The following is a 14,198-nucleotide window of genomic DNA, read 5'->3' as shown; positions in this document are numbered from 1 at the left end:
TCACAACACTGAGCATCTCTTGTCTTTGTGGTAAAAGGGGAGCATTTCTAAAAGGGAAAACCAGTTTGGTTTGGAGTTGGATCCCTCACAACAGGCTAGTTTTTATTTGGAGCTGGCCATTTCAGAAGTTTACCTTTAAAGGTTACACCATGTAGTGATATTTGCAACCGAATTTCCAAGGAAGGAAAGGAGGAAGTGGGGAACTCTGAAGATAGAGCTTAACTTTGGTGGTGAAATACCCAGGGATGAGGGCTGAGGGGTTGCCCACTCCTGGGGGTCCACTTCCCCACTCCAGGACCACAGCCCCATCCCTGGGGACCCCCAGCCCAGCCCTCTGGGTACTTTGATAGGCACAGCTGGCCTGGGGTTAGAGGAGGGGAGGGTTAGCAAACTCATCTCTCTGCCTGGGCAGAGGGGGAGGGTCACTTCAACTTGTAAAAATCCCCTGACTTCATTTAGCCTCTGGAAACACCAAAAACAGCGGTCAGTCTTGAAAGGTGGAAATTTCCAGTGGGGATTTATGTAAATATGGCTACTTAGAAAAGAAAAAGCAAACTATGACCCGGGGTATTTTTGGCTTCAGAGAGAAAGCCCCGGACTACAGGAGGTCGGTGCGCCCGGGGTTCACTTTCGGTTCAAGGCTCGCTCGGGCGTCCATCTCTCCTGTCCGCAGCCCCACCCCGTCCTCCCGACCTCGGGGATGCCAGGTTCCCAGTCAGCCCGGAGGACACTGGAGGCCACGGGGATCACCACGGGCAGGTCGCACAGAACGCCAGGGCCTCAAGATGCAGAGGCCTAGGCAGTTGGAACCTCACTCAGGCCCCCGCCAACCATCCCCGGTGGTGTCTTTGACCGCGTTCCCCACTGTGGCCCTCAGCCTGCCCGCCCAGGCCTGGAATCTTCTAGTTTGTCCCCAGCTCCAGCGGCCGCCCGGTTTTGTTCACCTTGGTGCCCCGAGGGCCTCTCAGGAGCTGGCACCGGGTAGGCACGCTGTCCAGAGCGGTGGAAATTAAAGAAGGAAAGGAGGGTGAGGAGACAGAAAGAAGCGCTGTTTCACCCGTGGGCTCCGCGTCCGCCCATGGACCTGAGGTGGTTTCTGTCCAAGATGCGACGTCCCCCGACGGCCCCAACCCTCACGCCACATCTCCCCCATCCTAAAAGCTTTTTCCATGAGGATTTGGCCCACGGTCCCACGATGCGTCTTCCTGTAGGAGGCCTGAGGCTCCCGGCGGCGGGGCTTCACCCTCTGCGCTGGGACCGACGGGGCGGAGTGGGGGGGTAGGCCAGGCTCTGGCCGGGGGGGACCGGGGTTGAGGGGACGGTTCGGGGATGGGACCCGGGCCATCGCTGCGGGTCGGCTCTCTGTGTTTGGCAAGCAGCAGCGGAGTCTGAGCCGGGGTGGTGGCTTCCGCCTGTGCATCCGTCTAGACTCCGCAGATAAAGGGACCCTGGCCAGGGGTGAGGGAGTGGGGTACCCTTCGGATCTGGAGCCGCCCCTTCTCACCCAAATGTCATTCCCCCAACCCCGGCGGCTCCAGGACAGCGGCTCCGAGGCGCTCGTTGAGAAGCCATCTGAAAAGGGATCGCTGGCCCGGGTCTTCTCCCTGGTCTCCCGCCTCGCCTCGGCCTGGGATGTCCCCGGGGGCAGCCCGGAACTCCCGGTTCAGAGGGGCAGGGTCCCCAGCTGGATACCATCTCCCACGCATCCACCCGTCCTCCGTGCCCAGGGCCGTCTTAACCCGGGAGCGAAGTTGGCCTCGGAGCCTAGACTCCCGGAAAAAATGCACAAACAGGCTGGGAGTCTCGGACGATGAGAAACTGCCCCCCCCCCCCAACCCCCTCCCCACCCCGCCACCCCAGCCCGCAGGCCTGACGCCCGGGGTGGCTCCGGGCCCAGGGATTTGGTGTTACCGACGGCTGAGCCCGCTGCGTCCTCCGACCCCCACCTTCACCCTCATCCCGAGAGCAGGGGCGGGGCCACCAGCCACGAGGGCGTTCAGGTTCTTTAGTTGTCGCTTCTGGTTCTCCCGCGTGCGCATTTCTCAGCTCCCGGGCACAGCAGCCGGCTGCACCGAACCCGCGGGGCCGAGGCGCCCCCTGCTTGGCTCTTAACTTTTGCCAGGATCACGCCGGGTGGTGGGGGGCGGGGGGCGGCGCGGGACCCCGGGGCGCGCACCTCCTCGAGCTCGGCCGTCCCCGCCCGCGCCCGCCCGCCGCGCTCGGAAAGCCCCCGCGGCTCCTCCTACCCCCGAGGGGCTTTCTCCAGCCTCCGGTGACTCGAGTCTTGGAGCGCGGCCGCCCGGCGCGCGTTTCCGCCGAGCTGGAGCGCGCAGAGCCCTCCTGCTTTTCTGGGGCCGCCGGGGACAAGGGGCGGTGACCTCGGTGCGCGCCCGGCGTCCCCGGCTCCCGGCCCGCTCCCCGGCCCCCCGGCCCGCGCCCCGGCCGCCGGCATGGTGCTGCTGGCCGGGCCCGGGCCGGAGGGCGGCGGGGCGCGCCGCGTGTCCCCAGAGCCACCGTCCCCACCCCGGGACGCGCAGGCCGGGGAGGACCCAGCTGACTACGAGGAGTACGAGGACTTCTCGAGTCTGCCCGACACCCGCAGCATCGCCTCGGACGACTCCTTCTACCCTTACGGAGATGAGGAGGAGTACAGCTCGGTGAGCGCGGAGAGCGCTCCGGAGCCTGTTCCGGAAGGCGTCCCGGAGGCGGCTACCCTCCTGCGCGCCGCCTGCGCCAACGACGTGGGGCTGCTGAGGGCGCTGGTGCGGCGAGGGCCCAGCGCCGAGGAGGTGCAGGAGACCGATCGCAACGGCCGGGTAAGAGCGCGCCCGTTCGGGGTTCTGGGCCCCTCCGCCCTCCTCGGCCCCGGCCCGGCGATGACTTTGCCGCGGCCGAGAGTGCCGTTTTCCAGCTCCATGGGAACGCGGGACGCCCGGCGCCCTGGGCGGCCTGCCCATCCCCGGCTGGAGGGAGCCGCACAATTGCTCCGTGGTCACAGCGCCTCGGGGACCGTCGCCAGACCCGCGCGCGTGCTCACCGCAGCCCCTTCTAGTTTCCCGCCCGCGAAGTCTTCCATGCTCCCCTGGGGCCCGCGCTGGGATCTGAGCTGGGGCGTCTCGCGGGTCCCTTCACTCCGGGTCCCCTCTGACCGTCAACCCTCCTCGCCTGCAGGGGAAACCCCTTCTGCAAAATGCCCCAGTCGCCCCCAGTGCCCCCAGGGTTCGGCCCTCTCGCTGCCCCTGCGCTTGGCCTTTCACGCCGGAGCGCGGATCGGCTTCTGCTCGCCTCCCGGGTTCGAAGTTGGTTCTGGGACCCCCTCCTTCCTCGCATCCCTCCCCCTGCCCAGGCGCGGCTGCGCCCGATGACCCACGCGGTGGCCGGCCAGCGCGATGTCCGACTGGTCTATCCTCACGGTCACCGCGGAGAGCCGAGGGCCATCGCGCGCCCCCCTCCCCGGGGCAGGTCCCTGCAGGGGAGCACAGCGGGGCGGCAGGAGCACACCCGCAGGGCAGGCGGGCGTGGGGGTGGGGAGAAGCACGAGGGATCCATGAGTCATGACAAGACTCAGGGACGATGAGAAACACTGAGAAAAAAAAAGAAAGAAAAAGTTGGCTCGAGAAGGACTGGCTCTCGGAACGCAGCCCACCAAAGCCGCGGGAGGAGACAAGCCGCAGGGTGAGCGCAGCGGCCAGGTGCCCGTGGTCGGTGCCCAGCGGACAGTGGCCGCGGTCTCCCTGCCTGTTACGGTCCCCGGGTCCCGCGGGATGGGCAGTCTCTGCCTGGCGCGCAGCCGGAGGGAAGGTGCCTTTGCTGGGGAGGTCCCATACTGATGGGAAGGATGTGCGTCTCCTTGGAAACCGGGGGAGCCGGGTGCCTTTGGTTTATCGCGGGGGGTGGGGCTGTGGGGCCCCGGGGTGTTCCTCCCCTGCCTGTGGTCTGGACCCGGCTCAGGCAGACTGGAGCTCCTGCAGGTATGGTCGAACTTGACACCGCAGTTGAACTTGGGGAGGGCTCTCCGCTTGGTGTAATGTGTCAGGTGGTGCTGGCCCCTAGATCTCGAAGGCTCCCAGACCTGGAGAGGGGCCCGCGTGGGCAGCATCACCCCGGTGACCCTGGGACACCCCAGGGATGCCTGCACCCCAGCCCTCCCTCTGGCCGCCAGGAGGCTGACTGTGCAGCTCTGCTTTCGCTTTTACCAAGGTGACTTTTCACAGATGTTCACGGGAAACCTCAGTTTCCTGAAGCAGGTAACCGGGGGCTGCCTTAAAGGAAGCCCCACAAGGGTTAGGAAGGGTCAGGGATGGGGTGGATCTCTCCCCTGTTGGAGGCAGCTTGGGGTCTCCTGGGGCCTGGGTTGCCCAGCCCCCACTCTGGGCTCCACTAGGCTGTGCTTTGTTGTGTTTCCTTTGGGGGCAAAAAATAAAAGTTGGAAAGCAGCTGTACTGGAGACCACTGAGGACAACATGAACCATCCCCAAGGGGCTTGGGTCTGTTGTACTGAGTTTTGCAGCCTCTTATAAAAGCCTCGAGGGCTTCCCTGATGGCTCAGTTGGTAAAGAATCCAGCTGCAATGCAGGAGACCGGGGTTCGATTCCTGTGTCGGGGAGATCCCCTGGAGAAGGGAAAGGCTACCCACTCCAGTATTCTGGCCTGGAGAATTCCAGGGACTGTATAGTCCATTGGGTTGCAAAGAGTCGGATGCGACTGAGCAACTTTCACTGTGAAAGCCTCTCCCTCAGTGCAGAGTCAGGGGTGGCCAGCTCCGGTCTCTGCCTCAGTTTCCCCGCTGTGATGTGGGGCTGATGGCAGCTTCAATCTGCCAGGTTACTGAACACTAGATCCCTAGCGCACAGCTCTCTGACGTGGCCGTGTTTACTGTTTTGTCCTGTTTTTCACTCACCTACCTTCTCCATGCTCAGAAGAGACATCCTCCAGGTTTTTTTTTTTTCCTGAGATCAGGCAAAGCTATTTTTCTCTGTGCTTTCCCCCTTGATTACAGAGTCTCCCTTCATTTTTCTGCTCTGAGCCTCCTCTCTGCTCCCCACCAAATCAGGATGGAGAAATGGCCCACAGCCCATCAATGACAAAGGCCCACAACCCATCAAGCCCTTTTATCTTCTGATCAGAAGAAGTGGGTCCTGTGTTCTGGGCTTTGAGGGGGTGAGGCGAGAGCTTCTGTTCTTCCTGGTGGCTTCTTGATCTTGTTATCAAACAGCCTCTGTCTTTCTGAAGCACTTTGAAAGAATGAAGTGTCACAAAGGCCAAAACACAACCCTGTAGCAGATGGGGTAGTGAGTCACTGATGAGCGTTCACTGCAGACCCACTGTGTGCCAGGCACGAGTGGGCACTGCAGGGTCTCCTGAATCAAAGGGTCTCTGCCTTGAGAGTCTTCACCTTTTAATTGAGGAAGAACTCAGAGTGATAGTACCAAGTGCTTAGACGATAATAATAGTACCCAGTGCTTAGAGAGCAATAATACCCAGTGTTTAGAGAGTAATAGTGCCCAGTGCTTAGAGAGTAATAGTGCCCAGTACTTAGAAAGCAATAATACCCAGTGTTTAGAGAGTAATAGCACCCAGTGCTTAGAGAGTATTAGCGCCCAGTGCTTAGAGAGTATTAGCGCCCAGTGCTTAGAGAGTATTAGCGCCCAGTGCTTAGAGAGTACTAGTGCCCAGTACTTAGAGAGCAATAGCACCCAGTGTTTAGAGAGTATTAGCGCCCAGAGCTTAGAGAGCATTAGTACCCAGTGCTTAGAGAGTAATAGTGCCCAGTACTTAGAGAGCAATAGTGCCCAGTGCTTAGAGAGTACTAGTGCCCAGTGCTTAGAGGGTAATAGCGCCCAGTGCTTATAGCCAGAGGCAGGATGTGAGAGGAGCTCTATAGAAGTGCAGAGCAAACATCTTGGAAGCCGGGACGTGAGGACAATCAGGGAAGCCCAGTGAAGGGCGACTTTTGGAGGTGGTGGTGGGAGGACCTTCTAGGCAGGCAGATGGCTCCAAGGCGGTGGTCGGTCACGGTGCGGGACAATGTGGTCGCTGAAGCCAGAGGGGCTTTCCAGGGCTAGCTGCTGAGGGGCCGGCCTGGAGCTGCTGGTTAAGAAATGGGAAGCTGGGAAATCTGGTTTCAGCGTGCTGGTGTCCGGTCTCGGGGCCGTGATATCCCTCCGCACACGGCCACACGACTCGGCTGCTCACAGCCTTCAGCTTCAGGTCTTCAGGGCGTCTCCTCAGGGAAGTCTTTCCTCCCATCCCCAGCCAAGCCAGCAGCTCCTGGAACCAAGGGAGGACAGTCCGGGTGTTCAGCAGTTGAGGCCTGCAATGGCAGGTAGGGTGGTCATTCGAGAGAACCGGTGACGTTCTAGCAAAGACGTAGAGAAGAGGGCTTCGTTGGTGGTTCGGGGGTTAAGAATCCCCCTGCCGATGCAGGGGACACGGGCTGATCCTGGCCCGGGAAGATTCCGTATGTCAAGGGGAAGCTAAGCTCGTGTGCCACAGCGCTGAAGCCCGAGCACCCTAGAGCCTGTGCTGGGCAACCCGAGGAGCCACCTCAGTGAGAAGCTTGCGCGCTGCAAGTAGGGAAAGGCTGATCATAGCCATGAAGACCCAGCACAGCCAAAAACAAAACAAAACAAAAAAAACCCGAGTCACATTATTTAAAACGAAAAGATGCAGAGAAGAAAACTCGGAAAGAGCACTTCAGGAAGAGGGCACAGCAAGTGCACAGGTCCTGAGGCAGGAGCTGTTCAGGGGCTGGTCTGTGATCAGTAGCAGTAAAAAGCTTATGGAAAGTCTGAGCGTTTTTGCTGGAGGACAAGGGGAATTGTATTAACTGGCAGACTACTCAGGCCTTCCTGGTGAGTCAGTGGTAAAGAATCCACCTGCCGATGCAGGAGTCGCTGGTTCCATCCCTGGGCTGGGAAGATCCCCCAGAGAAGGAAATGACTACCCACTCCAGCATTCTTGCCTGGGAAATCCCACAGACAGAGGAACCTGGCAGGCTTCAGTCCGTGGGGTCACAAAGAGTCGGGATAAGTGACTCAGTGATATCTGAGTGACTAGATAACAACAACTGAACTGCTCACAGGCTGCAGATAGCAGCCTCCCAGAAGGAAAATGTCTCTAAAGGCTTTTTAGGGGTTGTGTTTATTGAACTGTTGATCTCTGGTCCATTAAGAACAGAGTTTGCGGAGATGAGTGAGGTTTCATTTGGCTGGAGTTAACTAAGGATCAGACTTGTTTTGTTTAAGAAGGTGTGTTCTGGGGACTTTGCTGGTGGTCCAGTGGTTAAGACTTCAGGTTTCCAGTGCAAGGGATAAGGATTTGATCCCTGGCCAGGGAACTAGATCCCCTGTGCTACTCTGCATGGCCAAGAAAAAAAAAGGTCTGTTGTTTCCTGGCTCCTGAGATCGGTAGAATTTTGGACCTAGCTCAGCAGAGTCTCCTTCTAAAATATTTATTGTTCTAAAAGGATTGCATAACTGAATATGCAACATGTAAATATTTGTCAAACAATCCTTCAGAAGTATTCAGAGTGTGCTCTGCTGTCTTGTAGATTTATGCTTGTTTTGTTCCCGCTGACTCGGGGACAGTTCTCCTTGTTAATTCTTCACTTCTCTCCTGAGGTAAGGCCCTGACAACTCTGCAGAGAGGACTGCAACCAAAGGAAATGTTTGTGCTGTGTTCATTGTTACAGAACGGTGGTTTGAATGTCAGACAGCTCTTGAACCAAATTAGGCCCAATTCTGCTACCTTGAAAATATTGTACTCTTTCCTTTAAAAAAAAAAATTAAATTTATTCTGGCCATGCCACGTGCTTATCAGAACTTAGTTCCATGGCCAGAGATTTAACCCGGGTCCTCAGCAGTGGAAGCAGAAGCCTTAACCCCTGGACGACCAGGGAAGTCCCCCTCCTCTCTTGATGGGACTCTTATCTTACATGTTTAAGTTCCAGTTCCTCTTGCTGAAATGTTTCCAAGACTACTTCACCCATTTCCTCAGTTGGCTCAGGAATGGCTGCAGTCACCATCTGCATGATTTTGGAGCCCAAGAAAATAAAATCTCTAACTGTTTCCATTGTTTCCCCATCTATTTGCCATGAAGTGATGGGACCGGATGCCATGATCTTAGTTTTTTGTATGTTGAGTTTTAAGCCAGCTTTTTCACTCTCCTCTTTCATCTTCATCAAGAGTCTCTTTAGTTCTTCACTTTCTGTCATAAGAGTGGTGTCTTCTGCATATCTGAGGTTATTGATTTTTCTCCCAGCAATCTTGATTCCAGCTTGTGCTTCATCCAGCCCGGCATTTTTCATGATGTACTCTGCATATAAGTTAAATAAACAGAGTGACAATATACAGGCTTGAGATAGTCCTTTCCCAATTTGGAACCAGTCTGTTGTTCCTTGTCCAGTTCTAACCGTTGCTTCTTGACCTGCATACAGATTTCTCAGGAGGCAAGTCAGGTGGTCTGGTATTTCCATCTCTTTCAGAATTTTCCACAGTTTATCGTGATCCACACAGTCATAGGCTTTGGCATAGTCAATAAAGCAGACGTAGGTGTTTTTCTGGAATTCTCCTGCTTTTTCTATGCTCCAGCAGATGTTGGCAACTTGATCTCTGGTTCCTCTGCCTTTTCTAAAACCAGCTTGAACATCTGGAAATTCACGGTTCACGTATTGCTGAAACCTGGCTTGGAGAATTTGAGCATTACTTTACTAGCGTGTGAGATGAGAGCAATTGTGCTGTAGTTTGAACATTCTTTGGCATTGTCTTTCTTTGGGATTGGAATGAAAACCGACCTTTTCCAGTCCTGTAGCCACTGCTGAGTTTTCCAAATTGAGTGCAGCACTTTCACAGCATCATCTTTTAGGATTTGAAAGAGCTCAACTGGGATTCCATCACCTCCAGTAGCTTTGCTCATAGTGATACTTCCTAAGGCCCACTTGACTTCGCATTCCAGGATGTCTGGTTAGAGGTGAGTGATCACACCATTATGATTATCTGGGTCGTGAAGATCTTTTTTGTATAGTTCTGTGTATTCTTGCCACCTCTTCTTAATATCTTCTGCTTCTGTCTGTCCTTTTTTGTGCCCATCTTTGCATGAAATGTTCCCTTGGTATCTCTGATTTTCTTGAAGAGATCTCTAGTCTTTCCCCATTCTGTTGTTTTCCTCTACTGATCCTCATTGATCACTGAGGAAGTGATATATTTTTAAAATGTTTATTTATTTGGCTGGGCTAGGTCTTAGTTGCAGCATGTAGAATCTAGTTCCCTGACCAGGAATCCAACCTGTGCTCCTTGCAGTGGAAGCACAGAGTCTAAACCACTAGACCGCCAAGTGGTTCCCCCATTTCTTTCATTTTCTGGTTAAAAAAGGACAGGACTTCCCTGACAGTCCAGTGCTTAAGACTTCATGCTTCCACTGCAGGGGGCAAGGTTTGATCCTTGGTTGGGGAACTAAGATTTCACATACTGTGAGGTGTGGGAAAAAAACACAAAGTGGGAAAAAAAAAAAAGGACACGATTTTTTAAAGAATAATTTTAGGTTCACAGCAAAATTGAGGGGAAGGAGCAGAGATTTCCCTTATATCCTCTACTCTCCCGAGGCACATCCACCTGCCCCCATTGCCTACATCCCCCACCAGAGTGGTACGTTTGCTGTAGCTGATGAAGTTACACTGATCCATCACAATCAGCCAAACTCCACAGTTTACCTTGGTTACCCTTGGTGTTGGACACTGTATTGTTGTTTCATTTCGGTGTCATGTTCGACTCTTTTGGGACCCCATGGGCTGGATGTAGCCTGCCAGGCTTCTCTGTCCATGGGATTTCCCAGGCAAGAATACTGGAGGGGGTTGCCATTCTGTGGGTTTGGACAGATGTGTAATGACTCGTATTCACCACTGTAGTGCCATAAAGTGTCCCTTGTGTTCTTCATGTAAGTGTGTCAGTTATCTATGGCCACAGCAATGCTGCATAACAAATAACTGAAACCTCAGGGTGTACACACCAGTCACATGTTGCTGAGGGTGGCCCAGCCCAGCCCATCTCAGCCAGATATGCTTTTAGCTGGGGGTTGGCTGCAGATGGCAGGACGGGGACGGTCTTGGCTGGGGTGGCTGGTCTCTGTCTGTGTGGTTTCTCCTCCTGCAGCAGGCTGGTCTGGGCCTGTTCTCCAAGGCAGGGGCTGAGTTGCCAGGGAGCCAGCAGAGCAAGAAAGGTTCAGCGTCAGTTCTGCTGAAGCAGGTTACAAAGCCAAGCATGAATTTACCCTCTAGTGTGAACTTGCTTTTGCTTGTAGTCGATGCTGTTCACTAACCCTCAGCATTTCTGTTTATTTAAAATGTATCTTTATTGAGGAATATTTCAGATAGGTGCCTGAGGAGAAGGTATCAAGAACCTCCCATGTCCTAACCGTCCAGCCTCAGTGAGTATCAGCTCCTGAAGGCCTGTTTTAATTTTGATGGACAGGATTATATTTAATGCTGCTTTTGGTGTGTGTGTGTGTATAGGTTTCAGAAACCTAGGAGAAGCATTATCAGGGGGTCTTGAAGCCGGGATGGATTTTGGAGCTTGGTGGTCCCTATCATTTTTTAGTAGAAGAAAGTGGGGCTCAGGGAAGAGGGCCTTTAGATACGTCAGGAGAGCTGGCTTCTAGAATGACCCGGCAGCTGTTCATGGTCTACCTTTTGACCCCTGTGAGCCTCCCCAAGGGGTTTCTGAGCCTTCCACCTTTGCCTCCTGGCTGCACTTGAGGAATGGGCTACCCAGAAATTCTGTGTACTGATTTTATACTGTTGATTTCCTTTCCAACCTATGTTTGTAAAGGAAGACTAAGACAGAGATGTTATAAAAATCTAAAGCAGTAAGATGGTTTAAAAATTCTTTTGGAATCTCATTTATTTGCCCAACCTTCATGTCAATATGATAAGTGAGCTATTAGTTGAAACTATTTTGAATGACAACTTCTAGTAAATATGGCTACAGTATAGGGAAAGCTTTAAGTGTGATTTAACTAATTTTAAGTTTCTAAAATTCAATTCCTCTGACCAGACCTTTAGGTCAGTAACTGATGGTTATAGGATTATTCTGATTTTCTCTTTCTTTCTGAATCCATTATGGTAATCTCTGTTTTTCTAGGAAGCTGTTCCATTTTTTTCTCCTAAATTTTAAAGATTAGTAGTATGAGCTTTTTACAGAATTCTCTTTTTAATCTCTGCTATAACATATTATATCCTGTATTTTTGCATTTTTTGCATTTAAGCTGTTTCTCTTTTGTGGTGTTGCTTAGTCACTCAGTCGCATCCGACTTTGTCTCTTCAAAAATATGTTATTGTCTTTTCAGAGAATCAACTTTTGTTCTGGATCTGTTTCCTTGTTCGCTATTTCATTAATTTCTGCTTTCCTTTTTATTATTTCCTTCCTTCAGGTTTATTCTACATATAACTTTCAAAGTATCACTTTCATTTTTCCCCACAAGTTTTGATATGTAACATTTTATTATTGTTAGGTTTTCATTTATATTAATGATTTCTTTTTTTTTGACCTAGCAGTTATTTAGAATGGTATTTAATTTTTTAAGTATATATTGTTAGGCTTTATATAAAATAACCTTTGAAGCCTGATTCAGAGACTATGGTCTGCGTGATACTCTGAAAATTTTTGAGACTGACTTTATAGCCTGTTGGGCCAGTAATTCTAAATCATAATGAAAGTCGATCAGTCACGTCCGACTCTTTGCGACCTCATGGACTATACAGTCCATGGAATTCTCCAGGCCACAATACTGGAGTAGGTAGCCTTTCCCTTCTCCAGTGGATCTTCCCAACCCAGGGATTGAACCCAGCTCTTCCACATTGCAGGCAGATTCTTTACCAGCTGAGCCACAGGGGAAGCCCAAGAACACTGGAGTGGGTAGCCTATCCCTTCTTTAGCAGATCTTCCTGACCCAGGAATCGAACTGGGGGTCTCCTGCACTGCAGGTGGATTCTTTACCAACTGAGCTATGAGGGAAGCCCCACTATCTAAATCAAAACCATGTGATATTTTATAATTTCTCCAAATTAAGTCAAAATAATTCCATATGTAAAAAATATGTAATTTCCTTTAATTAAAAGAAATAAGAGGGATGTAGAGAAGTTGTTAAACTATGTGAACAAAGGAAATATGTGAACAATGGAAATATGTTTCATTCTAGATGGTTGGGAAGTAATTCTTTTAGACAACTGGTAGAATAATGGTGTATGTGTGTGTTTATGAGTTCAAGTTTTATGATGAAGTAGGATATTAAAAATCCTTGATGTCACTCGATGTATGTGTACAAAAAGAATAGAGACTATTTTTTAATGGTATTTCTGAATTTTAAAGACAGTTGAAGGTGGCATTTACTTATTTCTACTAAGTCAGAGACACGGAAATGAAGCGAGACGTGAAATCCCGAGTGCCAGTTGGGTAGGTGGCAGAATTGGATTGGAAGAGTAGGATTTGAGAGCAATTTCCAAGTATCAGAAAAGCAGTGTATGCTTCTAAAGGCATATCGATGTCAGCTGTGAATGAGTTCAGATCCAGGGCAGGCATGTGATGGGTAGGGGGAGATGAAGGAATCAAGCATTTCCCTCTGGCTTCTGTTTCTGAAATGTAGCTGGCTCATGGGTGAGAGGTCACACCTGGTGAGGGACATCCCAGCGGAGAGAGGTGTGCAGGCAAGGGCAGGGGAGAGGCAGGACCTCTGCTCAGGGCTGGTGCCCGCCAGTGAAGGGTGTCACATTTATAGCAGCACACTTGCTGGGATAAGGAAAGACACGTGAATTCAGTTGAAAATGAAGGGCTTCCCTGGAGGCTCAGTGGTAAAGAATCCGCCTGCCAGTGCAGGAGACATGGGTTCGATCCCTGATCTGGGAAGCCCCAACATGCCTCGGGGCACCTAAGCCTGTGAGCCCCTAGGGTTGAGCCTGTTTCCTAGAGCCCATGCTCTGCAGCAAGAGGGCAGCGAGAAGCCTGTGCCCCACAACCAGAGAGGAGCTCCTGCCTGCTGCAGCTGGGGAAAAGCCCACGCAGCGGTGGAGGCCCAGCACAGCTGAAGAAATGAATAAAGGAAGGAAGGAAGATGGAGAAATTAGGCTGAGTGAAAAAAAAAAATCTCTAAGGATTATATGCCATGTGGTTCTATTTACGTAATCTTCCCAAAGTAATGCAGTTGTAGAGATGAGACCTTCTCTTGGGCTTCCCTGGTGGCTCAGCTGGCAAAGAATCCACCTGCAATGCAGGAGACCTGGGTTTGATCCCTGGTTTGGGAAGATCCCCTGGAGAAGAGAAAAGTTACCCACTCCAGTATTGTGGCCTGGAGAATTCCATGGACTGTGTAGTTCATGGGGTCGCAAAGAGTCGGACATGACTGAGCGACTTTGACTTTCAGAGATGGAGAACAGATGGGGGGTTGCTGGGTTAGGGCTCTGCGGGGAGGAGTGGATGGTACTCTGGCTGGGGCAGGCCTGCTTCTAGATCGTGGTGGTGGTTACCCGGAGCTGCACGAGGGTTACAATGGCAGAGGACCACACACAGACACACACAGACACACACACACACACACACACACACACACACACACACACACGCCAGGGACCCCTGAACAAGCTCTGTGGAATGCAGCAGTGCCCCTTTCATGATGCTCTTGCACTATAATTATGCAGATGTTGATACTGGGGAGACAGGCTGAAGGGGTGGCTTCGTGTCAGTTGACCACTATTTCAAAATCAAAAATTTAGTAGAAATGAGGGGAGGCATGCATTACCTTTTATCTGCAGCCCTACCACATGAATAGACTGGATTTTGGAAGCTAAAGCAAGATCAGATGTGGTTAATACGTTTGAATGTTGCTACTCAAGTGTGGTTTAATGAGGTGCTCATCTAGGGTTTTTCCCCAAATGCAGGATTGCAGGCCCTCCCTAGATGTACAGAACCAGAGTCTGCGCTCTTGGTGATGGGCATGTTCACTTGTGGGAAGAGCTATGGAACTTTATTCTGAGAGGAGAAAGCAAATGTGGTGGCCAAAGATGGTAGCCTTAGGTCGGTCACATGACCCTGGACAAGTCACATGGTCTTCCCAGCCTCAGTTTCCTCTAGATGCCCATCTAGAAAAGGGGGTGCTTTTTATGAGGCTCACAATAACCTCATGGAAGTTCTAGGCAGAATGAATCAGTGACT

General features: G+C 52.2%; 1 protein-coding gene across 3 annotated transcripts in view; it reads left to right on the top strand.

The window, feature by feature from the left end:
• The first annotated feature begins 1,867 nt into the window (after nucleotides 1–1,867).
• The window catches only part of ANKRD33B (ankyrin repeat domain 33B), a 101,677-nt gene continuing 89,346 nt past the window's right edge, over nucleotides 1,868–14,198 (top strand). Inside the window, exon 1 of one of the 3 annotated variants that reach the window (XM_070774848.1) lies at nucleotides 1,868–2,816. In XM_070774848.1, coding sequence (XP_070630949.1) covers nucleotides 2,451–2,816 — 366 coding nt within the window. In that variant the 5' untranslated portion in view covers nucleotides 1,868–2,450. Of the gene's footprint in view, nucleotides 2,817–2,846; nucleotides 3,676–14,198 lie in introns of those variants that run through there. The other 2 variants (XM_019982826.2, XM_070774849.1) reach the window with 2 other exon arrangements.

Source organism: Bos indicus, chromosome 20, assembly GCF_029378745.1.
Source record: "Bos indicus isolate NIAB-ARS_2022 breed Sahiwal x Tharparkar chromosome 20, NIAB-ARS_B.indTharparkar_mat_pri_1.0, whole genome shotgun sequence".
In the NCBI taxonomy this organism is placed as follows: Eukaryota; Metazoa; Chordata; class Mammalia; order Artiodactyla; family Bovidae; genus Bos; species Bos indicus.
This window is presented reverse-complemented; position numbering and strand designations above follow the sequence as displayed.